This window comes from Sinocyclocheilus grahami, unplaced genomic scaffold (assembly GCF_001515645.1).
Source record: "Sinocyclocheilus grahami isolate Dianchi unplaced genomic scaffold, SAMN03320097.WGS_v1.1 scaffold1038.1, whole genome shotgun sequence".
NCBI classification, from domain to species: Eukaryota; Metazoa; Chordata; class Actinopteri; order Cypriniformes; family Cyprinidae; genus Sinocyclocheilus; species Sinocyclocheilus grahami.
The window spans coordinates 20576-45621 of NW_015506217.1; the positions used below are offsets into that span (position 1 = coordinate 20576).

At 35.7% G+C, this 25046-nt stretch overlaps 2 protein-coding genes across 2 annotated transcripts in view; both read left to right on the forward strand.

Annotated features, from left to right (window-relative positions):
- Nucleotides 1-8685, forward strand: part of LOC107565986 (succinyl-CoA:3-ketoacid coenzyme A transferase 1, mitochondrial-like) — a 20616-nt gene extending 11931 nt beyond the window's left edge. Inside the window, exons 3-5 of the mRNA XM_016251332.1 lie at nt 1807-1887; nt 8192-8293; nt 8504-8685. Coding sequence (XP_016106818.1) covers nt 1807-1887; nt 8192-8293; nt 8504-8539 — 219 coding nt within the window. The 3' untranslated portion in view covers nt 8540-8685. The remainder of the gene's footprint in view (nt 1-1806; nt 1888-8191; nt 8294-8503) is intronic.
- Nucleotides 8686-11454: 2769 nt separating this feature from the next.
- Nucleotides 11455-22276, forward strand: LOC107565980 (PI-PLC X domain-containing protein 3-like). Its single transcript, XM_016251324.1, has 2 exons — nt 11455-11763; nt 21915-22276. The coding sequence occupies exons 1-2, from the start codon at nt 11661-11663 to the stop codon at nt 22274-22276; spliced, it is 465 nt and encodes a 154-aa protein (XP_016106810.1). The 5' UTR covers nt 11455-11660.
- The last annotated feature ends 2770 nt before the right edge of the window (nt 22277-25046 follow it).

Here is a 25046-nt window from a genome sequence, read left to right on the forward strand (position 1 = left end):
TGTCTCAGAAAATTTGAATATTGTGAAAAAGTTCAATATTGGAAAGTCATGGTGTCACACCCTAATCAGCTAATTACCTCAAAACACCTGCAAAGGTTTCCTGAGCCTTTAAATGGTCTCTCAGTCTGGGTCAGTAGGCTACACAATCATGGGGAAGACTGCTGACTTGACAGATGTCCAGAAGACAGTCATTGACACCCTCCACAAGGAGGGTAAGCCACAAAAGTTCTTTGCTAATGAAGCTGGTTGTTCACAGAGTGCTGTATCCAAGCATAAAAATAAAAAGTTGAGTGGAAGGAAAAGGTGCACCAGCAAGAATTTGGGTGAGCTTCACAAGGAGTGGACTGAGGCTGGCGTCAGCGCATCAAGAGCCACTACAAATGGAATGTAGTGCAAATAAATTCCTGTTCAATAGATGTTTTTCTAAAAAAAAAAAAGTCATAATAAGCATGTAATTAGATACAAAACACATGGAGTATTTCTGAAAAAATTAATGTGTAAATGGGTTAAAATGGGAACAATTTATTGATAATGTTTATGTATTTATATTATAACTATTTGAATGATCATACTTGAATATAATAAATATTAAATAAATATTATGTGTGCATATTTAATATTTATTGTAAATAAGTTATATTTAATATATCATATGTAAGAAATTATATTACGTATAATAACTTATTATATTATTTATAATATTACTACTATAACTACTTATTGTTATATTATTAATCACTAATAATTCATTTCATATAATATATTAAATATATATTATAATATTGTCAAATATTATATTATATTATTTATACTAATATTATTGTATTACGTTATTTTATGGAAGAACACCAGAATGCTCTAATGCAGTGTTTCCCAACCGGGGTGCCGTCTGTCGAGAGCAGGGGTGCCGTGTAAAAAAAATCCTTTTTTAATATTTTTAAATTGCTAAAATGTTCAAAAAAGCATCTATTATATAATATCCATTTCTGATGTCGCCAATAATTAGAGATGCACCGAAATTTCGGCTGCCAAAAATGAGTTCACCGTTCAGGTTTCACTTTGACGTGGTGTGACGCTCTGCGTATTATCCCGCTCTATGTGTGTGCGCTCCGCTCAGTCGCTCCACTCGTATACCGTTCATGCTCATCGGAACAGCAAAGTCCACTCAAAAATCGAGCCGACAGGAAACATTGATGTAGTACAGTATTGTTTCTGTCTGCAATAGCCCTACTGTGTTGTAACATGGTGTGGTAAATTGGTAACTCTGGTAACGCTGCCCTCTCATTCATTGATCTGCTAACCGCTATGTTATGCTCGCGAGTTCTGATAATAATAGCTTTCTAGGACTAAACATTATTTGGATAATTGGTAAAAAAAACTAAAAAAATTTAAATATCTTAACCCTACTGTTAGACCTACCTGAAAAACTAAAAAGCAATTTATTTAATTCGAAGGCCTGTCGTTATTTTTTATTTGTGCTATCATTATTAATTTCTTTATTTGTTCTTATTTTATTACTGACTGCTTACTTGTCATTTTTTATTCAATTCAAAGTTTGAATTGATCTCGTGCTACTGCACCAAAATTACCCCACTGTAAAATTCATCCTACCCTCAGACAGTCCTCAGTAATATGTATTAATATATATTATAATTCTAATATTATATATTTAAAACTAATATGGGTCAAAAGACATTTTATTTGTTGAATTCCTTGTTTTCTTGTGCTAATGAAACATAGTATATTTTAAATATTAAATATTCTACATTATATTTTATAGTCTTTGTTTTGTTACATATTTTCTAGGGTGGCAAACACAAGATTCTGGAGAAGTGCAATCTGCCTCTGACTGGAAAACAGTGTGTGGACCGTATAATCACAGAAAAGGTGGGTTTTGATTTACAAGAGCCATTGATTTGATCTTTTTAACATAGGAGACTACTTTAATCAACAGCCCTCACCGTGTCTAATCAGACTCTGTTGGTAAAGAATAAATGCAATCTATTCAGCAGCTTATCACTTCATCAATATACCAAATCAGCCTCGGATAAAACTTCAGTCGCCACAGTGGAAAGCTGTAAAAATGGCTTTGCTCTTTTCTCTTAACGCATGTGCAAAGACATAAGGAGACATGACGAATTGTTATGAAACTGCACATAAGCAGTGTAAAATGGAAATCCAATTATTGGGCCAACCCTAATCAAATCTCCTGATCGGAGTGCCATTACATATCGACTGTTTTTTTTTTTTTTCAAACCCAGAGCTCCATAATGTGAATGTTACCTAATAATATGATCAGACCTGCCACATGGCCTGTATTCGGAGAGCTGGGTGGTGGAGACTAAGGATTTGCTGTAGTCTCATCAAAGAGCCTTACTAGATGGTTCAGGGGCTCTTGACTGCTGCAGCTGTTCATACAGTAGCTGCTGGTTTTTATGGACTGCTGCTGGCACTTGTTGAGCCGACCTCTCATCTCGCCAGCGGTGTCACTGGACTGTATACACAGCAGTCTTTCTCTTCTCCTTACCTGTTAGTCTTCTGTTTCTCTTTGTATGCTTTGCCAGCGTCTGCTTTTGTAACAATTACACACCGTGGTTTCCAATGAAAGGATTCTGTCAACATTTGGAAAGGTTAGACCTCTCCAGCTACACTGCCACCACCTTCTGTTCAGCCTGCATTTGTCATGCTACCCTGCTGTTAAACACAACCCCTGTCTGTCAGCCAAACAAGCTGAGCTTTAAAGGTCCCCTGAAATGCTTAGAAACACGCAGCGTTACTCTGTGTTGACGTCATTTTTAACTGAAACAGGAAGACTGGGCGGGACATATCAAGCAGCCCCGCCCCTTTTTAAAATAGCCAATAGCGTTCGTTTATATCACAGCTTGGGCTAGAGCCGTTGAGCTCCATAAAGCCGCATTTGACAGGGTATGCCAGCCACAATATCATCCATATTGCTAAAAATATTGAGTTCTGTGTAGAACATACATTTTGTGGTCTGCGCCGACTCGCGCATGTGATCCGCTCTGTGCTATCGTGTCTCTGGACCGGAGCAGAGTGTGTGTGCGGTGCGGTGGTGAGAGTGACACAGCGCGAAACCAAACTTTTTTCCTCAATGGAAAGCATATTTACACTGTTTGAATCCTTCTCTGTCCACATAAGCAGTGTAAAATGGAAATCCAATTATTGGGCCAACCCTAATCAAATCTCCTGATCGGAGTGACATTACATATCGACTGTTTTTTTTTTTTTTCAAACCCAGAGCTCCTTAATGTGAATGTTACCTAATAATATGATCAGCCCTGCCACATGGCCTGTATTCGGAGAGCTGGGTGGTGGAGACTAAGGATTTGCTGTAGTCTCATCAAAGAGCCTTACTAGATGGTTCAGGGGCTCTTGACTGCTGCAGCTGTTCATACAGTAGCTGCTGGTTTTTATGGACTGCTGCTGGCACTTGTTGAGCCGACCTCTCATCTCGCCAGCGGTGTCACTGGACTGTATACACAGCAGTCTTTCTCTTCTCCTTACCTGTTAGTCTTCTGTTTCTCTTTGTATGCTTTGCCAGCGTCTGCTTTTGTAACAATTACACACCGTGGTTTCCAATGAAAGGATTCTGTCAACATTTGGAAAGGTTAGACCTCTCCAGCTACACTGCCACCACCTTCTGTTCAGCCTGCATTTGTCATGCTACCCTGCTGTTAAACACAACCCCTGTCTGTCAGCCAAACAAGCTGAGCTTTAAAGGTCCCCTGAAATGCTTAGAAACACGCAGCGTTACTCTGTGTTGACGTCATTTTTAACTGAAACAGGAAGACTGGGCGGGACATATCAAGCAGCCCCGCCCCTTTTTAAAATAGCCAATAGCGTTCGTTTATATCACAGCTTGGGCTAGAGCCGTTGAGCTCCATAAAGCCGCATTTGACAGGGTATGCCAGCCACAATATCATCCATATTGCTAAAAATATTGAGTTCTGTGTAGAACATACATTTTGTGGTCTGCGCCGACTCGCGCATGTGATCCGCTCTGTGCTATCGTGTCTCTGGACCGGAGCAGAGTGTGTGTGCGGTGCGGTGGTGAGAGTGACACAGCGCGAAACCAAACTTTTTTCCTCAATGGAAAGCATATTTACACTGTTTGAATCCTTCTCTGTCCCCTATATAGTGCACTACGTGCCATTGACTGTACAGAAAATACAAATTCTGTGGACAAGTGACCGATTTCAGCCGCTTTGCTTGTAAGAAGAACCTTTCGGCTCTTTTACCCTCATGTTCTTCAAGACCCCAAGGCCATTTTAATAGCTCAAGAAACATGTTTAGCATTCAAATATCTCCTTGATACTTGGTGGCTTTGTTTGATCTTATTAGAACTTATTATAAGGAACTGAATATAATTTCAACTTGAGAACATTCTTCGAATACATTTTAAAAAAAATATTTTGTCGGTTTAGGGTTCTTGTCAACAAAATAAAAAAATTAACAAAATTTTGGGGAAAAAAAATATAAAAGCGTCTTTGTTTTCTGTTCTGGCAAAGCTAGATTTTCTGCATCATAACTCCAGTCTTCAGTGTCACATGATCCTTCATAAATCATTCTAATATGCTAATTTATTGCTAAAGAAACATTTATTATTATTACTAATGTTGAAAACATTGTGAATTTTTCAAGGATTCTTTGATGAATGGAATATTAAAAGAACAGCATTTTTGACATAGAAATCTTATATATTATTATTATTTATTTATTTTTTTTACATTATAAGTGTCTTAAATGGCACATTAATCAATTTAATGTGTCCTGGCTGAATAAAAGTATTAATTTCTTATGAAAAAAATCCTACTGACAACAGACTTTTGTATGTATATATATATATATATATATATATATATATATATATATATATATATATATATATATATAGATATACTGTATATTGATAATGTATATTTTTTGCACTGTGATATTATATCTGTTTTATTTATAATACAGCGACTTGAAATATTAGAAATGTTTTAATATATGTAGAAATTATCATTAACTAAAATGAATAAATGCCATAAAAGTATTTTTCATTGTTAGTTTGGGCTTCCTAATGCTTTAAGTAATGATAACTAATTGAAACTGAACCAAGTTTCAGTAATATCTTTCTACATGATTTAATTAGGTAACATAAGCATTTAAAAGAATTTGAAGGAAAAATAAGATATTAATTTTGAAATTACTAGTATTATTTTGAGGCACTGCACATCACTGAGACTAAACATATAGACAGTCACTCAAAAAACACAAGGTTTAAGCTCACTGTAAAAAATGAAACGAGCTATTTACTTAAAAAAAAAATTATGGTAAAAATAGTTTTTCCAGGCTTGATTTTTTTAATGGAATCTACCTGAATAAATCATGTGAAATCTCCTAAATTAATCTATGACGCAATGAATTTAATATAATTAGTGAAATGTGCTCATTTATTTTAAGTTGATTCTCAAAAGTCTGTGATTTTGAGTGAGGTCTGTTTGTATTTGACTTTGAGTTATTTTGTACATTTAAAAGACTGTATACAGCCAAACAGCTCAAGTAGGAAAATACTTGAGAAATACTGGAAAGTACTGCACTAGCATTAGCAAAGCTACTGCTCATTGAACAAGGCTAATGGTAAAAATAGTTTTTCCAGGTTTGATTTTTTTAATGGAATCTACCTGAATAAATCATGTGAAATCTCCTAAATTAATCTATGACGCAATGAATTTAATATAATTAGTGAAATGTGCTCATTTATTTTAAGTTGATTCTCAAAAGTCTGTGATTTTGAGTGAGGTCTGTTTGTATTTGACTTTGAGTTATTTTGTACATTTAAAAGACTGTATACAGCCAAACAGCTCAAGTAGGAAAATACTTGAGAAATACTGGAAAGTACTGCACTAGCATTAGCAAAGCTACTGCTCATTGAACAAGGCTTAATGCCTTAGAGGAGTAGTATCCATAACCATAAGCTCTACTCTTCTGCACAATGGTAACGATTGCACTGAGCAATCCTTCACTCAAGATGTTTCCCTTCACTCAAAAATTTCAAAAATTACTCTCCATATCCAGCCATATGCAAAGCATGCTGGGAACTAACAATCACCTCTAAAATAAAACTGCAAAATTGATCTAATTCTCTTAAAATAAATAGGTAGCCTTCTTTCCTTAATTTTTTTTAGTTTAATCAGTTCCTCAATTCAAGCCCCAAAACTAGTTTCCTTTAAAAAAAATGAGGAAAACACATCTCTTGGTTTTATTAGTAAAAAGTCCTCAATTATTTCTATACAACACTGAATCACAATTTCTTTAATGAAATATACACAATAATTTTAATTATCACCTTAATTTTTTTAATGAAAATTACAAGACCCATGATTCATTTTTTGCAGTGCTGCTTTTATGAACCTCTCACAAAAATATTCAAACCTAACGTATGTGGTTCATATGTTAGTTCATGGACTTATTTTTATGATAAGATGCTTTCATTATGAGGTGTTGTCTTAGAAATAGAACCAATACAGGGCAAACATACTTGCTTCCTAGAATGCATATGAATCCAAGAATGGCTTTCTGAGCCAATTTGCTACTTGTCATCTCAGCAGCACACATATCTCCAGCGATGGAAGTTTTATATAAATATTGCTGGCAAGCTGTGATGTGATTATGCCATCCATCTTGCCGTGTTTGACTGTTCAATTCGCTTTCCCCTGATTATTGAAAAAAAAATAAACAAGTATGCAATACAATATCTCTGAGGAAAGAAAATTTTTTTTGGACTGTCAGAGTTTACGGCTGGATCTCTGGCAGGTAGATTAATCCTATCGCCTACATTGTTACACATCCAAGCAAATCCTCCAGCAATTAGAGACTCTCATTCAGGTGGAAGAGAGGATGCAGAGACAGCAGGCCCAAGGCAAAGCGACAGCAAGCGTGCTGCCCATGGCAGGTTGTGCTCCACAGGTATTGGGTGAAATGAGACTACGGCAACATTAGATCTGGGTCACATTGAACATTAAAGGGATAGTTCACCCAAAATTGAAAATTCTGTCATTAATTACGGCCTTCGTTCATCTTCGGAACACAAATTGACATATTTTTGATGCATTTCAAGAGCTCTCTGACCCTCCAATAGACAGCAAGGATCCTAACACGATCAAGGCTCAGAAATGTAGCAAGGAGATCGTTAAAATAATCCATGTGACATCAGTGGTTCAACCGTAATTTTACGAAGCTATGAGAATACTTTTTATAACGACTTTATTCAACAATTCATCTCCTCCCTATAGCGCTATTATGGAGAGTATCATATATGTAAACAACGTATGCAACGTATGTACGCGAATACGTTGTTTACGTTCAGATCAAAGCGTATCTGCGTACATACGTTGCGTATCTCATAGCTTACATGCGTATCTCATAGCTTCGTAAAATTACGGTTGAACCACTGATGTCACATGGATTATTTTAACGATCTCCTTGCTACGTTTCTGAGCCTTGATCGTGTTAGGATCCTTGCTGTCTATGGGATGGTCAGAGAGCTCTTGGAATGCATCAAAAATATCTTAATTTGTGTTCCGAAGATAAACTAAGGTCTTACAGGTTTGGAACGACATGAGGGTGAGTAATTAATGACAGAATTTTCATTTTTGGGTGAACTATCCCTTTAACAACAGGCTGCTGGTTTCATGCGAACATACATGATTTGGTTCATAATGGCCTTTAGCATGCACAATGCATGCACTTGACCTCTTGCAGGTCATTGTGAACTAAATCATGTACGTGTCTTGACTAACAAATGTGTTTTTATGTCTGTATACACAACATTGTGTATTACGTATTGCATTATTATTACAATAATAGAATATAAAGTTATATTAATGATGTGCTCACCTGTTTTGAGCCCATTTAATCACTGCAAGCTGAATGAACACAATAAAAGAAATGGCAAAAACTGCACTAATAATTAGCTGTTTTTTATTCCTATTTTTCCGGTGTGTTCTTTGATTTTCTGGATACCTTGTTTTCATTTTATCACATCACAAAAAAGTGCCTTTTTCTGTGTTTTTTTTCACCACATTGCCGACCACACCCTCAAGGTCAGAAGAGTTCACTTACACATGGCTGCACATTTGATGGCACTTCTGTCATGGTCACATTGTTTTCCTTTCTTCTCCAGGCGGTATTCGATGTGGACAAGGACAAAGGTTTAACCCTGATTGAGGTTTGGGAGGGTCTGATACCAGATGACATTAAGAAATGCACAGGGACTGACTTTGAGGTGAATGACACAATTGAATTACAGAAACACGTAATAATATTGAACACTTTGCACCATACTGTATGCACTATAGCCTACTATGACATTTCACAACACACAAAACCCTCTAATATTTGCTTGAATGAAAACTAACAGCATTAGCTAGAATACAAGGTCATAATATTGACTTCTGCTTATTTTCCTGTTGTTGTTTTTTTTTTGTCCTAACAGGTCTCTCCTAACTTGAAACCAATGCAGCAAATTTAACGATTTTAGAAAAATGCTTAAGGCTGTTTAGACAGCTGATGGAAACCACACACTTGTTAAATCCCCCATGCAAATCCTTTTAGGGCTTCAACTGAGGAAATTTCACTGAAGCATGTTTAAAACAACAAATATCCAACAAGGTCATCACAGTATCTTCAAATGTAGCAAGGAGATCGTTAAAATAATCCATGTGACATCAGTGGTTCAACCGTAATTTTACGAAGCTATGAGAATACTTTTTATAACGACTTTATTCAACAATTCATCTCCTCCCTATAGCGCTATTATGGAGAGTATCATATATGTAAACAACGTATGCAACGTATGTACGCGAATACGTTGTTTACGTTCAGATCAAAGCGTATCTGCGTACATACGTTGCGTATCTCATAGCTTACATGCGTATCTCATAGCTTCGTAAAATTACGGTTGAACCACTGATGTCACATGGATTATTTTAACGATCTCCTTGCTACGTTTCTGAGCCTTGATCGTGTTAGGATCCTTGCTGTCTATGGGATGGTCAGAGAGCTCTTGGAATGCATCAAAAATATCTTAATTTGTGTTCCGAAGATAAACTAAGGTCTTACAGGTTTGGAACGACATGAGGGTGAGTAATTAATGACAGAATTTTCATTTTTGGGTGAACTATCCCTTTAACAACAGGCTGCTGGTTTCATGCGAACATACATGATTTGGTTCATAATGGCCTTTAGCATGCACAATGCATGCACTTGACCTCTTGCAGGTCATTGTGAACTAAATCATGTACGTGTCTTGACTAACAAATGTGTTTTTATGTCTGTATACACAACATTGTGTATTACGTATTGCATTATTATTACAATAATAGAATATAAAGTTATATTAATGATGTGCTCACCTGTTTTGAGCCCATTTAATCACTGCAAGCTGAATGAACACAATAAAAGAAATGGCAAAAACTGCACTAATAATTAGCTGTTTTTTATTCCTATTTTTCCGGTGTGTTCTTTGATTTTCTGGATACCTTGTTTTCATTTTATCACATCACAAAAAAGTGCCTTTTTCTGTGTTTTTTTTCACCACATTGCCGACCACACCCTCAAGGTCAGAAGAGTTCACTTACACATGGCTGCACATTTGATGGCACTTCTGTCATGGTCACATTGTTTTCCTTTCTTCTCCAGGCGGTATTCGATGTGGACAAGGACAAAGGTTTAACCCTGATTGAGGTTTGGGAGGGTCTGATACCAGATGACATTAAGAAATGCACAGGGACTGACTTTGAGGTGAATGACACAATTGAATTACAGAAACACGTAATAATATTGAACACTTTGCACCATACTGTATGCACTATAGCCTACTATGACATTTCACAACACACAAAACCCTCTAATATTTGCTTGAATGAAAACTAACAGCATTAGCTAGAATACAAGGTCATAATATTGACTTCTGCTTATTTTCCTGTTGTTGTTTTTTTTTTGTCCTAACAGGTCTCTCCTAACTTGAAACCAATGCAGCAAATTTAACGATTTTAGAAAAATGCTTAAGGCTGTTTAGACAGCTGATGGAAACCACACACTTGTTAAATCCCCCATGCAAATCCTTTTAGGGCTTCAACTGAGGAAATTTCACTGAAGCATGTTTAAAACAACAAATATCCAACAAGGTCATCACAGTATCTTCATCTGTTTCAGTGATTTCCATGAATGTGCAATAGCCTGAATGGTTGTTTTAGCTTATCAATATCAGTTTATTCAAATGCAAATTCAAATGGATTTGTTAGAATGTCAATAGGTATTGAATAGAAAATACTGTCAATAGGTTAAACGGGAAGTATTGTGTTTATTTTAAAAAGAACAGTCAGTTATTTCATATTTAGATTTTCCATTTGCCCATCTAATTTAACTTTACAGGTCGGAGGTCTTAAATGTTCTGTCTACAATGTGTACATATTATTTGTACAAAGCAATAAATGTGTATTCAAGACCTGAGCAAAAAAACGTCTTAATTGTGTTTTTATATCCATTAACTTCTTCTAAATCCTTATATGTGACCCTGGACCACAAAACCAGTCATAACGGTCTTTTTAAAAAAAATTTAATTGAGCAACTGAACTGAATAAATAAGCATTCCATTGATGTAGCCTATGGTTTGTTCGGATACAACTGAGATACAACTATTTGAAAACCTGGAATCTGAGGGTGCAAAAGAATTCAAAATATTGAGAAAATCACCTTTAAAGTTGTCCAAATTAAGTCCTTAGCAATGCATATTACTAGTTTTTATATTTTTTTGGTAGGAATTTGACAAAATATCTTCATGGAACATGATCTTTACTTAATATCCTAATGATTTTTGGCATAAAAGAAAAATCGATCATTTTGACCCATACAATGTATTGTTGGCTATTGCTACAAATATACCCTGCTTCTTGTGGTCCAGGGTCAAATATCATTCAAGCTGTGTGACTGAATTTTGTCAGTGGAACACAAAAGGTGATGTTAGAGACTTGAGAATGTTAGAGACTTACAGCCACTATACTTTCACTGTATCTTTTCTTCAAACAGCCTAATGAAAGCGAATGGTCACCGAGACTGTCATTCTGACTAAGATCTCCTTTTAAATGGATATTTGTACAGTGTTATCAAATTCTTTGAGAATATTTATGGAAGCTCGGTAATTTAAGCCTGTTGTTTTTTCATTTGTGATGCATCTGTTTACACAAACAACCGTTTGTTCTTAACGCCACTTCACAATTCAGACTTATGAAAATACACAGCGACCGTGTTAATATCCAGCGTGAAAGGTTGAGTGTGTACTGCACAAACAGTAATTGTTCGATAACATCAAATGAATTAATAGAATCCGCGCGCGCGCTGGAGTCTATAGTGGCGCCCACACCCAGCACACACATGGGAGGGAATAATTTAGACGACAAATATGCAACGAGCTTCTGTATGTTTGTAAAGACGCTGTTCCAGAAGGCTGGGGAAATTGTGAAGTAGGAGCGGCGCGCGCCGGCTCGGGGGTGTGGTGATGCTTGCGCTGTGAACTCGCGCGGGCGCTGAATACTAGAGCACTCCGAGCGAAGCACGGACACCGAACGCCACAGAACCACAGAACCGACGGCATGGCTTCGTCTCAGGGGAAGAGTGAACTCCGTTATGCGGACTGGATGTCAAGTTTACCGGACAACTTGCACAGTATCCCTCTTACCAACCTCGCCATACCAGGTAAGCATTATTTTGCCTTTTAATGCGCGTATTGTGCTAACTGTGGACAGTGAGAAACTGCTGCAGATTATATATAAATGAGTGTGGTCTGGTTTTGAAATGACTTAACTGACCGTTTCAAAAGTTTTTTAGTACTATTTTTATCAACTCTTGTTCAAAACGCACATTGCGCTGAGAGGTCACCCAAACGTAGCCTACATAAAATGGGTTCTGCTTATGACATAAGCTATTGTGTGACTAATAGCTTGTCTACATTAATATTGCTCCAATCTAGCGAGTTTATAATAATGTTAAAACGTGTGACAGAAATTAAATAGGACACTTGGAACCACAATGTAGTTGGATGAGCAGTAAAATAAAAATATAAATACTAGTGAAGTGAAGAATAATTGCTGTCACTTTTTTGACCTTACCCAACAATATTCACAAAAACTCTAAACGCCTTATGAACAAGTAATAATTACCCCCCCCCCCAAAAAAAAACCAGGAGAAATCTAGCATTACTTGGTCACCAATGGATTTTCTGCAGTGAATGGGTTCTGTCAGAACGAGAGTCCAACCAACCAGCTGATTAAAAACATCACAATAATCCACAAGGGTTAGTAAAATTTCAGCAAATTTCCGTTTTTGGGTGAACTGTTCCTTTAAACTTTCAGGTAGTCTTCACACAATGCTTAACCCCGGGTAAGCCTAGGGTTAAACAACATTTCAGGAGGGTAGTACAGCTTTTATTAGAGAACAGGGTTATTTTTAGCCCCAAACTACAATGCCAAATAAATACACATGAATTACTTACCCAAGGTAAAGTATGAACAAACATAAAACAAGATGACCCAGGATTACATTATTATTATTTCATATCTGAAAAGCACAGTTTTTACCTACTGCTTTTAAATGGCTTTTTATGGCCTATATAGTTCAGAATGTTTCTGAAAGTAAGAGGTTTTGTGTTTTTTATAGTTTAGTTTGGGTAGTTGAACTGCACCAAAGGCTGAAGCAATCAGCCGTCCCGGACAGCTCTGATTAAAACCCCCGATTAACGTCTATATCACTGATTTTGACCCTGTGCCACAGGGACCAATTAACTGGCCTGCCACCTCCAAATCATCTTGTTAATCATCATTTACAGATTCTGATTTCTTGATGTAAGTGCTCTGACTTCAACATACAGTAAATGCAAACTAAATTGAACGATTTTCATGGACGTCTGCAGTGGAAAAGATCACATCATGCCACCGATGCTGGTCTGTGCAGGATTCATCATTCCAGCAGTAGTATAGAAGCAGTAGCCTACTTAAGGACAACTTGACCCACTGCCATCATCACTCTTTTGTAAAACCTTTGTAAAACAGTGTTGTCGGCGAAGCTGTGTGTGGGTGATGGAAAGTTGTAGTGTAGCAGTGGTTTATCAAAAAGCTCTAAACGAATTAAGGCTTCAGTAAGAATTCTGGACATGTACCACTCCCACACAGATATCTTGCAAATCTGGGAGCTTTTGAGTTGGTCTTACCATGTGTGGTTAACATTAAGACAACCAAAAATGATCCATTAAAATGTAAGCATCCTGCCCAGGGGCTTGTATGCAACTGACACTGTATGAAAAAGTATATATCTGTCTATCCATCTATCCTTGTATCCATCCATTCAATTATTGTAGAAATGCATTTATCATCTGCAACTGTGAAAGCTTTTGAACGTCCGTCCATTCATCCATTTTTGACCCTTTGTTAGTCAAGTCTGATTTTGCTTAAGCCACTGGTAATAGAGTAGGCCTATGTTTTTCAGTTTAATTGTACAAAGATATAATTAGAGAAAGCAATATTCATTTTAGCTCCTCAAGATCAATTCCGAAAAGATAATCATTGATCTTTCGCCTTTGTCTCATGCATATTTCAGTAATGCTCTATTCCAGCCTGAGGCACTTTTGCTCTCATGCTGTCATATTGTCAGGCTGCTGGAGGTTTGCATGATTCTCCAGAAAAATAATATTTTTGTTTTTTCAAATTTTGCATAATGCACTTTGTTTTACTTTGTAAGTCTATATTAAAGACACCTTTAAACTAGAATCGATCTATTTACTTAATGTATGTTCCTTGTTTTCTGTGTTATGCTGGTGTTATTCTAGTGCATGTTATTCCCATGGAAATAAAAAACAAAATCTTTATTAAAACCATAAACCAAACCAACCAGCTACACTGTAAATCACAATGATACAATTTTGTATATTAAGCATAATTGGATAAAAAGACAAAGATACAAGACTGCATTTAACAGCTTTAATCAAGGAACAAACTACCCAAGAAGCATTACGAATTAAATAATTGAATTCAAAAACAAAGAAGAACTATGACTATTGATTTAAAGGTTGGATTTAAACAGTAGACTTTGTTTATTGCAAAATATGAATATATACTTGGTATATACATAGTTTGAGAAGATAGGGAAACTAACTATTATTTGGGGTGCTTCCTGGAAGTGGGCAGAATTCTTTTGGTGTCATTTGCTTGCCGTGAGTCTCTGATTGGTGGAGATTTATGTACAGAATCATGGATAATGTAGTTTTTCTCCAAGAATTCTATTGTTTAATGTGATTATTTAAAATAAGTTTTTGATGCTATGGCTTCAACAAAATCATACCATTAACAACCTCGTAGTTCACAGTAGGTCTGTCTTTACAAGTTATGATTAAAATCAAATTCCTCTATAGAGAAAATGAATGTGATTTTTACTTCCAGAACCCGACTAATGCACTCTATAACTCACTTTTGGTCTGCCTCCATTTTGGTATGTAGCATTCACTTTTCACAATCCAATCAATTTTAGGGTGAAATCAAATCTTACTCTACATTTTCTTGGAAATGCATCATACAAGTAAAGCTTAAACTTTCTAATTTCTAATAGCAATTCCTTCCTATACAATCATTTTAGAAAGCCATCTGCTTCCAACGTGTTATAGGCCCTGATATTTTTAAGCACTGCCACTCAAAAACTGGCTCTGCCACCTCCTGCGGCGTGAAGGTCAATGTTTGCACTAAGTGAATCTAGTGTGTCTTTTATTTCCACTATCAGAACTCTTTTTATAGTCATTCCAAATTAAAGAGGCTCAAGAAATCATTGTAGCCTCTCAAACCTCTCTCTAAGATTAAAGATTTGACTGATCCTCCTGTTGCAACTCAACATTGTTTACTTGCAGCATCAGTATTGGCAGTATTTTGGAGGTTGGCTAGTCGTCCTCCACATACACACTTGCAAAAACATGAATCATTCTCCTATTGGCAAACAAGTCCCCGGGCGGGCAGACATAAAGTGTACCATTACTGAACTGAATAGATATTCTATACATTTATCCCTTTGTTGTGGACATTGAACAGTGTTTATGTACATAAAAAACCTGCATGCCTCTGCTAAGCGTCTTAGAAAAAGGCCTTTTTTTTGCAGAGGCGGGCTTTTGTGTGGCTCTTATACTACTGTGCTCTGCTGGATGGCTGGCTTGATGAATCCATCTCCCCGATACAGTCACCATTGTAACCTGCACAGGTGGCAGGACCGGGGCAGAGGAATTGTGTCAGTGCTGAGGGCGCCTGTGCTGAAGTGACAACCCCAAAGAATAAGCAGGACACCACTGCTTTATCAGCCACCTGTGCTTTGAAAATGCGCTGGGTGTTGCAGTTCAGAGACAGACATGGAACCAGGGCTTATTAGGTTTTATGGAGAGCCATAATTGATATTCATGCTACGGCTCTCATAAGGGAATGTGTCTCTGCCCCTTAATCATATTTAGTATGTAATCAGCTTTTGAGTGGCAGCCAATGACAGACACTGTAGAAACAGAAAAATCTGTGGGTTGTGAGTGTTTTGCATTTTTTTTATATATGCCATACAAATGTACAACTTTATTTTCTGCTATGTATTAAACATGGCAAATTTTGCTGATTTAAAGCAACATTATACGAGTTGTGAGAATTTTTCATGTTTACTAAAGACATATTCCTGTGATTTTTGGTCACATGATCCTTCAGAAATCATTCTAATATATGCTGATTTGCTGCTTAAGAAACATTTTGTATTATCATCAGGGTTGAAAACAGTTGTGCTGCTCAATTTTTGTGGAAGTGGTGATGCTATTTTCAAGATTCTTTCAAAAATTAAAAAAAGTTCAAAAGAACAGCTTTTAATTAAAAAATAAATCTTTTGTGACATTGCAAATAAATTTACTTGTAACGTTTCAATGTATATGTATGGAATAAACGTATAATAATGATGGTATATACAAAAGCATTTAAAATAGTTTGTGAAAAAAGCTTTTATGGATTTATACTATCAGTGGAAACTTGCAATTTATATATTATTTATAAATAATATAATATATTTCATAATATATTGCTAAAAATAAAACGTTGAAACACTTTATCAGGGTTGAAAACAGTTGTGCTGCTCAATTTTTGTGGAAGTGGTGATGCTATTTTCAAGATTCTTTCAAAAATTAAAAAAGTTAAAAAGAACAGCTTTTAATAAAAAAATAAATCTTTTGTGACATTGCAAATAAATTTACTTGTAACGTTTCAATGTATATGTATGGAATAAACGTATAATAATGATGGTATAGACAAAAGCATTTACCATTAATTACCAAAAGCATAGTTCACAGTACGTCTGTCTTTAACAGTTAAGTTATTGTTAAAATAGTAGTAAAAAGTCCATGTTAAAAAATTCTTACTGACCCCAAACTTTTGAACTGTAGGCTACTTTATCTAGATTCAGATTTGATAGCATTATTGTTGAATGATAGTGGTAAAAGCATCAATAAGAGTCAGCAATGTTTTGCATCATATGCCATCATTTTCTTTGTAAAATAGTTTGTGAAAAAAGCTTTTATGGATTTATACTATCAGTGGAAACTTGCAATTTATATATTATTTATAAATAATATAATATATTTCATAATATATTGCTAAAAATAAAACGTTGAAACACTTTTTTGTTGTATGAACTATAAAGATGTTTGCAGGGCACAGCTGGAGTTATCTTGCCCTATTTTTCATACATGGTAGCGTATGTAATCCCACCTATTCACTAATGAAGAATAAGTGGGATTACACCACTAACCAGAGCTTTTTGTTGATGAGCTTTACCGAGGCTTCGTTATCTAACTGCAGTGGTATGTTAGAAGTGATCTTGTCCGGTCTAGACATTTGACCTTGAGGCATCAGGAGAGTGCCATTAGAAACTCATCTGCTATGCCAAGTCTTTTTCCTGTCCATGAACGGCATCCATGGCCAGTTATTGGCTAAACACTTGGACTGATTGTACATGCTCGATTGAAGACCAAAAAAATCATCCAACTCGAGGCACATCTTTGTTGCAGATAATTGTTCTCTGAAAATTATTTTAATTACCCATTTTTCTCTTCTCCTATCACTCATTTTTCTTCATAGTAGAGCATTGCATTGCTTTGATGTCAAAAATGCCTACCCAAAATGTTTCCTGCGGTGAAGTGTAGGAATTATTATTATTTCCTGACAGATCGCGCACACACACACACGGCCACATGCGCACATACAAAATGATTTCAATTACTTAAAGTTGCATTAGAGGCATGAAAAATCGTAATGGATTCAAACCTCGAAGGCACCGTTTGCTCTTGTCTGATTCATCTTTAAATCTGTCCATCCATCCAATTGTTCATCCATAAATCCTGCACTTTAGACCCAAAAGAGAGGATTTTTAGCCTGCCAAGTCGCCAGTTATTGGCTAAACACTTGGACTGATTGTACATGCTCGATTGAAGACCAAAAAAATCATCCAACTCGAGGCACATCTTTGTTGCAGATAATTGTTCTCTGAAAATTATTTTAATTACCCATTTTTCTCTTCTCCTATCACTCATTTTTCTTCATAGTAGAGCATTGCATTGCTTTGAAGTCAAAAATGCCTACCCAAAATGTTTCCTGCGGTGAAGTGTAGGAATTATTATTTCCTGACAGATCGCGCACACACACACACGGCCACATGCGCACATACAAAATGATTTCAATTACTTAAAGTTGCACTAGAGGCATGAAAAATCGTAATGGATTCAAACCTCGAAGGCACCGTTTGCTCTTGTCTGATTCATCTTTAAATCTGTCCATCCATCCAATTGTTCATCCATAAATCCTGCACTTTAGACCCAAAAGAGAGGATTTTTAGCCTGCCAAGTCTCAATAAACAAGATAAATGGAAAAGATTAAGTGACCAGACATGAAATTGCACAGTCACCATGGGGAAAAGAGTCACTTTTTCCTGTAATGATTACTTTTTTCCCTGCTGAACTGAGAGGCTGTCCCCTGTGGTTGACAGTGACATGTCAATCTTTTGTGAGTAGTTATATCATCACACAGCAGCCTAAGGGTTTGCAGTAAACCCTTGGATAGAATCTCCTGTATGTTTTGCTGTTGCTGGTTTGTTTTTTAGTATGACCAGCATGTCTCTGAGCTGCATTATGTGATGTTGGACAGGTAACTCGTTCTCATCTAGGTTTTCTCATCTAGGTTTGTTCGGCAATGTTGTGAACAGGTGTTTTGTGTCATACATAGGTGTTTTGTGTATATATTTTTTGTTTGTGTTATAATATAATTAGCTTTTTATTTATTTTACTGTAGACAGGTCTGTGACTTCCCTGCACAACAAAATATATTGTTTCAGTCCTGCTGAACTGAGAGGCTGTCCCCTGTGGTTGACAGTGACATGTCAATCTTTTGTGAGTAGTTATATCATCACACAGCAGCCTAAGGGTTTGCAGTAAACCCTTGGATAGAATCTCCTGTATGTTGCTGGTTTGTTTTTTAGTATGACCAGCATGTCTCTGAGCTGCATTATGTGATGTTGGACAGGTAACTCGTTCTCATCTAGGTTTTCTCATCTAGGTTTGTTCGGCAATGTTGTGAACAGGTGTTTTGTGTCATACATAGGTGTTTTGTGTATATATTTTTTGTTTGTGTTATAATATAATTAGCTTTTTATTTATTTTACTGTAGACAGGTCTGTGACTTCCCTGCACAACAAAATATATTGTTTCAGTAATCATCTCTGAATTGCATGTTTCAAAAACAAAAATGAGTCTTTAATCCACTCTAATGTGCCTCCTCTCAGAGGTTCAGATGTGAAACATGAGCCCAGTCAGTCACTTTCATTTTGTTAAATGGTCCATTTTCCCAGAAATAATTTTCCTCAAACCTTCCTAATATCAGCTCAGTGCATCTCAAAGCAGGGATCTCATAACAAGAAGATACTCCTTTGCATTTAGCTGAGGAGCTATTAGAACACCAAATAAATGCATTGGGTTCCCATGGAGCTGTAGTTGTTCAGGCCTGTTGAATTTCACATGGTTTTCTACTGAATACAGCTTCAGTGTGAGTTCACTTTCCTTTGTCTTTAAGTTTTGCACAACACCTTAAGGAGAAAAGACAAGTTGCTATCAATTAGTTTTTTAAAAATGTAATAAAAAGGATGAGAATAAATGAGAAAACGCGTTTAAATAGTAATGTATAGTGCTGTTTTCATAAAAACTGATTTCCGGTTACGCTCACATCTTATCTCCCTTCACAGTCTCTGATTTAATGAGACGTACATGGAAATTGTGTTTGTGGAGACTTCCCTCCGTTTCCACGTACCAGAAGGCATTACCTATGTCAAGGAGGGAAGTGAGACATTACTGTTACTCATTAGTCTGAATTTGACACAGGAGGTAACAGCAACGGAATCTGTGTATTTCCAGGCTGATCTGTTTAATGGACATTCACTAGATATATGTGACCCTGGACCACAAAACCAGTCATAATGGTAATTTTTTTTTAAATTTAGATTTATCCACTATCTGAAAGCTGAATAAATAAGCTTTCCATTGATGTATGGTTTGTTATGATAGGACAATATTTGGCCAAGATACAACTAATTGAAAATCTGGAATCTGAGGGTGCAAAAAAAATCTAAATATTGAGAAAATCGCCTTTAAAGTTGTCCAAATGAAGTCCTTAGCAATGCTAAGTTTTGACATATTTATGGTAGGAAATTTACAAAATATCTTCATGTAACATTATCTTTACTTAATATCCTAATGATTTTTGGCATAAAAGAAAAATCTATAATTTTGACAATGTTTTATTTGGGTATTGCTAAAAATATACCCCAGCGACTTAAGACTGGTTTTGTAGTCCAGCGTCACATATGACGCACATTATTGTCATAACAGAGTAGAGACATTGATCTGGGAAAACTCTAGCAAATCTCTGAGGGTTGCAATTCTTTCTTTCTTTTTCTTTCTCTTTCTTTCTTTCTTTCTTTTTCTTTCTTTCTTTTTCTCTTTCTCTTTCTATCTTTCTTTTTCTTTCTTTCTTTCTTTCTCGCTCTCTTTTTCTTCCTTTCTCGCGCTTTTTCTTCCTCTTTCTCTTTTTCTTCCTTTCTTTCTTTCTTTCTTTCTCTCTTTCTTTCTCTCTCTCTCTCTTTCTTTCTCTCTTTCTCTCTCTCTCTTTTTCTTTCTCTTTCTTTCTTTCTTTCTCTCTTTTTCTTCCTCTCTTTCTTTCTTTCTCTCTCTTTTTCTTCCTCTCTTTCTTTCTTTCTCTCTTTCTTTCTCTCTCTCTCTCTCTCTTTCTCTCTTTCTCTCTCTCTCTTTTTCTTTCTCTTTCTTTCTTTCTCTCTCTTTCTTTCTTTCTCTCTCTCTCTCTTTTTCTTCCTCTCTTTCTTTCTTTCTCTCTCTCTTTTTCTTCCTCTCTTTCTTTCTGTTGATGCTGCCTTCAGGTGCAGAGCTGCATTGTTTATTCATCAAAAATAATATTCGGAGTGTCTCTCTCACACGCACAGGTTATAGACTGCTTAATGCTTTCATTTAATTACATTAGCAATGCATCTATTTAAATAGTTGTTTTGATTTTTGGAGATCAAACATAGCACCTGGCTTTGCTCTATATTTACATTGAAAGCGTGCTTGTGAACTCCACATTATTATCCTGTAGGCCCTGGCAACGCTTTTCCTCCTGCTGCAGTCTGGATGCAAGTGTTGGCTATTGCATTATTCCATTTAACCGTTACAACAGCCATTATATGTATTCTTAGGTTCCTGCTGTACAAAAGTACTGCAGATTGTCAGGCAGTTTTAGATTTGTGTCTTTTTCAGAGCAAGTCACCTTAAAATAATTGTTCTCATCATTTTTAGAGCAGTTGGCCTTGTCCCAAATGGCACATTTGATGTGCACTCGTAGTCTTGTGCATGTCTGTGAAGTCGGAATATTCAATAACTTTATCAGAAAGCAGCCAAAATGGAATATTTTCGTGGACATGCCAGCCAGAATATTCTGTCAAAAAGCTGGTCTCTACCATTTTTTTTTTACTATATTAAATATCAGTATTTATATAAAATAATTAAATATTTAGTTAAAATATAGTTAAATATGAATTTAAAATTAATCCCTTTATTGATCCACAGAATAAATCTTTACTATTAAATATACTACAATACATTTGTCAAAAGTTTTTGTCTTATGGTCATCAAGGCCTCATTGATCAGAAATACAGTACAACCAGTAATATTGTGAAATATTTTAAGATAAAATAATAAATCATTTCTGTTTTACTATATTTTTAAAAAAATTAATTTATTCCTGTGATGCAAAACTGAATTTTCAACAGCCATTACTCCAGTCTTCAGTGTCGCATGATCCTTCAGAAATCATTTTAATATGCAGAATTGTTGCTCAAGAAACATTTTTTATCAATGTTTAAAACCATTATACTTTTTTTTCAGGATTCTTTGAAGAATAGAAATTTCAGAAGAGCAGCATTTATTTCAAATAGAATCATTTGTAACAGTCTTCACTGTCACCTTTAATTTAATGCATCCTTGCTAAATAAAAGTATTAATTTCTCTCTACTTTTGAATGGTAGTGTAGGTATATTTTATATTATATTATATTTTTATGTGGTGTTTCTTCTAAAGCAAGGTGAATGTTGCCTTTATCATTCCACAAAGACCGGTGATTTTTGTATTATACATAAGATAACAAGTTCCCTTAGGAATGTTTTATATGAGCCAGAAAATTGCATTTGGTCGCTCTGTTGTCATCATTTTTATGTTCTCTCTTCATGTATATCACTAACTCAGAAATCTTCTCATCCAGGTTCCCACGACTCCTTTAGTTTTTACATCGACGAAGCCTCACCAGTTGGGCCGGAGCAGCCTGAGACCGTGCAGAACTTTGTCTCTGTGTTTGGCACAGTGGCCAAGAAGCTGATGAGGAAGTGGTTGGCGACACAGACCATGAACTTCACCAGCCAGCTGGAGGCGGGCATCCGCTTCTTTGACCTCCGCATATCCACCAAACCCAGAGACCCCGAAAATGAGCTCTACTTTGCACACGGCCTGTTCAGCGCCACCGTACGTGAAGGCCTGGAGCAGATCAGCACCTTCCTGGCCTCCCACGCTCGCGAGGTTGTGTTCCTGGACTTCAACCATTGTGAAAAATACAGAAAAAAACTGTAACATTCTGATGTATTTCCTAGTGAAAATTAAATATACTAAAATTTATTTGAAATCCATTAATGTAATGCCAAGTATACTAAAAACACATTTACATATGCATGTGCTTAATAAAATACCCTGCAGTTGTACTTTTGGTATACTAAACTAGTATACTTAAAGTCTGCTAAATTGGAACAACTAATTTTGTACTTAATGCACTTTAATTGTGCGAAAGTAGTGCTGAAGTACAACTAAAGATATACTGAAGTATATTTGCTAAAGTGGAACTATTGTAAGTATACTTCAAGTACACTTTAAATATCTTGCAATTATTCAAAGATCATACAATCCTCATCATTAGTGACATTAAAACACATTTTAGGCTTAATATTAAGAAATGTGCATTGTGCACAAGTAGTATTCCAAATAAAGTTTCATTATAATTTTGTCAGTAAGTCTCGAGCAATATGTTAATAGATTTGAAATATACTTAGTATGAAATAAATGTATTTTAAATATATACATTTTTACTAGGGTTATTACAGTTTAAAATCATTGTTTTGTATTTATTCCAGTGATGACAAAGCTGAATTTTTAGCAGCCGTTGCTCCAGTCTTCAGTGTCGCATGATCTTTCCGAAATCATTCTCATATGCTGATTTGCTGCTCAAGAAACATTTCTTATTATTATCAGTGTTGAATTATCAGTGCTGTTTAACATGATACATTCTTTTCAGAAAATTCCAAAGAACAGCATTAAAAAAAATTTGAAATCTTTTATAACATTATACATGAATTTACTGTCATTTTTTTCAGTTTGTGTCCTTGCTGAATTACAAGTATTAACTTCTGACCCCAAACTATTGAACAGTAGTATAGATTCAGTAGCGGTGTTGTTGGTACCGATGCATAGTCGGCAGAATTTGTGTGATTCTGTTAACAGAACTGAGCATCATTTTGTCAAGGTATTTAAAAGAGTGGAACCATATCTGAACTGTAATCACACCTTATGATACCAACTTCATGCTATCCACACACGTAGCTGATTCCCCCTGGGTATTTGGTGAGGAGCAGCACATTAATTCTGCTTAGTGTAACTGGAACATTAGCTAAAGGGCAGAGCTGACACCAACGTTAGTCACCCTGCTTACAGGAAGACTCATTCAGAAGTCTCATCTCAGCATGTAGCAACATCTCAAGCATCAAATCTCTACTTTCTAAGGAAAATGTACACTTTGGTCATACGTTTAAGTTCATTTTTTCCAGCCCAAAGCCAGTGTGATAGTTTGGTAGAATGTGTCGTTATTTTTTGGCATTGACTGTGCTGATGGCAAATTAATTATAGATGAGGAGAGAGGTGGGGCACAGGGAGTAAAATGATATGGCCTCTGCCAGCACACTGCAATCTGACAAGCATGGCGTCTTATTAGCTGATAAAGCCGCCTAGCCCTTGCATCATCTGGGAGTGAGCAGCAGAGCATGAGATAACTCCTGAGTCATACTCCTCACAGGAATGAGTCTGTGTCTGCCGATGTAACCCCACTTCAGGTGCATCACCACCTGCAGACCATTTATAGACAGACCCAGCAAACAATGCATATTAGATTTGTTCCAAAATCTAGTGAGCTGCCTGCCTAGACAGTATCCTAATCACATAATTTAATCATGCTTCCTACTAAGACTAGGAAACCCTGCTTCTGCCATTTAAGAGAAAAAATATTGCTTTGGTAAATAATTGTGACATAAAAGCAATTATGACATAAAAACATGAAATTAGAAAATTATAATTATGACTTTGTCAAACATGTTTAATTTCATGGTTTTGACTTGTCGCAGTTTCAACTTTTATCTCTAATTATGGAGATAATTTGAACTTTTTATCTCCTAATTATGACAGACTTAGTATCTCTTTGAATTTTCTATGTTATAATTAGGACTTGTATGTTATAGTTATGACTTAGCAAAGCATGATTTCTTATGTGACAACGTCGAAATTATGACAAAACAGTTATGACATTAAAATATAAACTTATAACAAAAAGTTGAAACTATGAGATAAAAAGTCATAATTATGACAAATGAGTTATAATTATAGAATAGCTAAAATTATGATAAAAGATTGACTTTGTCATAATTGACTTGTTGTGTAAAGATTGATGTTTAATTTCATGATTTCGACTTTTATCCCATAATTGACTTATGGTCTTATTTTGACTTAGCATCTCATAATTATGACTTAGTATCTCATCATTTCGACTGTAAGTCATTAATATTATTTAGCAAAAGCATGATATTTTTTTTCTTCTGTGGCAAAAAATGTGCTTCCATATAAGATAACTAATTTTGACCACATTTTAAGACAACATTGCATGTATCCTTGAACTATGAGATGGCAGACGATGCGAGAGAAATGTTGATTATAAACTAATTCTAAAAAGTATTAGTGAGAATCATTTAATAATTGAAGTATTATTTTACATTAAAATAATTAAAACGTTAATAACTAATAAAAGAAATTGAATCTAATTTTATACTATTTCATCAAAATGTATATATCTGCTTATTAAAGTATTACATCATGATGCAAGATAAAAAACAAATCACTTGTGATTTGAGACTGTTGTGTACTTTGCATGAGGAGCACTATTTATATGGCGTATAGTGTTGCAGCTTACATTCCAAGTTGGTCTCTTATAAGTTACATTTCAGTCAGGATGCCGCCTTAAAAGCAGTGTTCAAACTATAACGTTGACTTTGGGGAGCCCACTTGTTTTTTTTTTTTTTATTAGTTG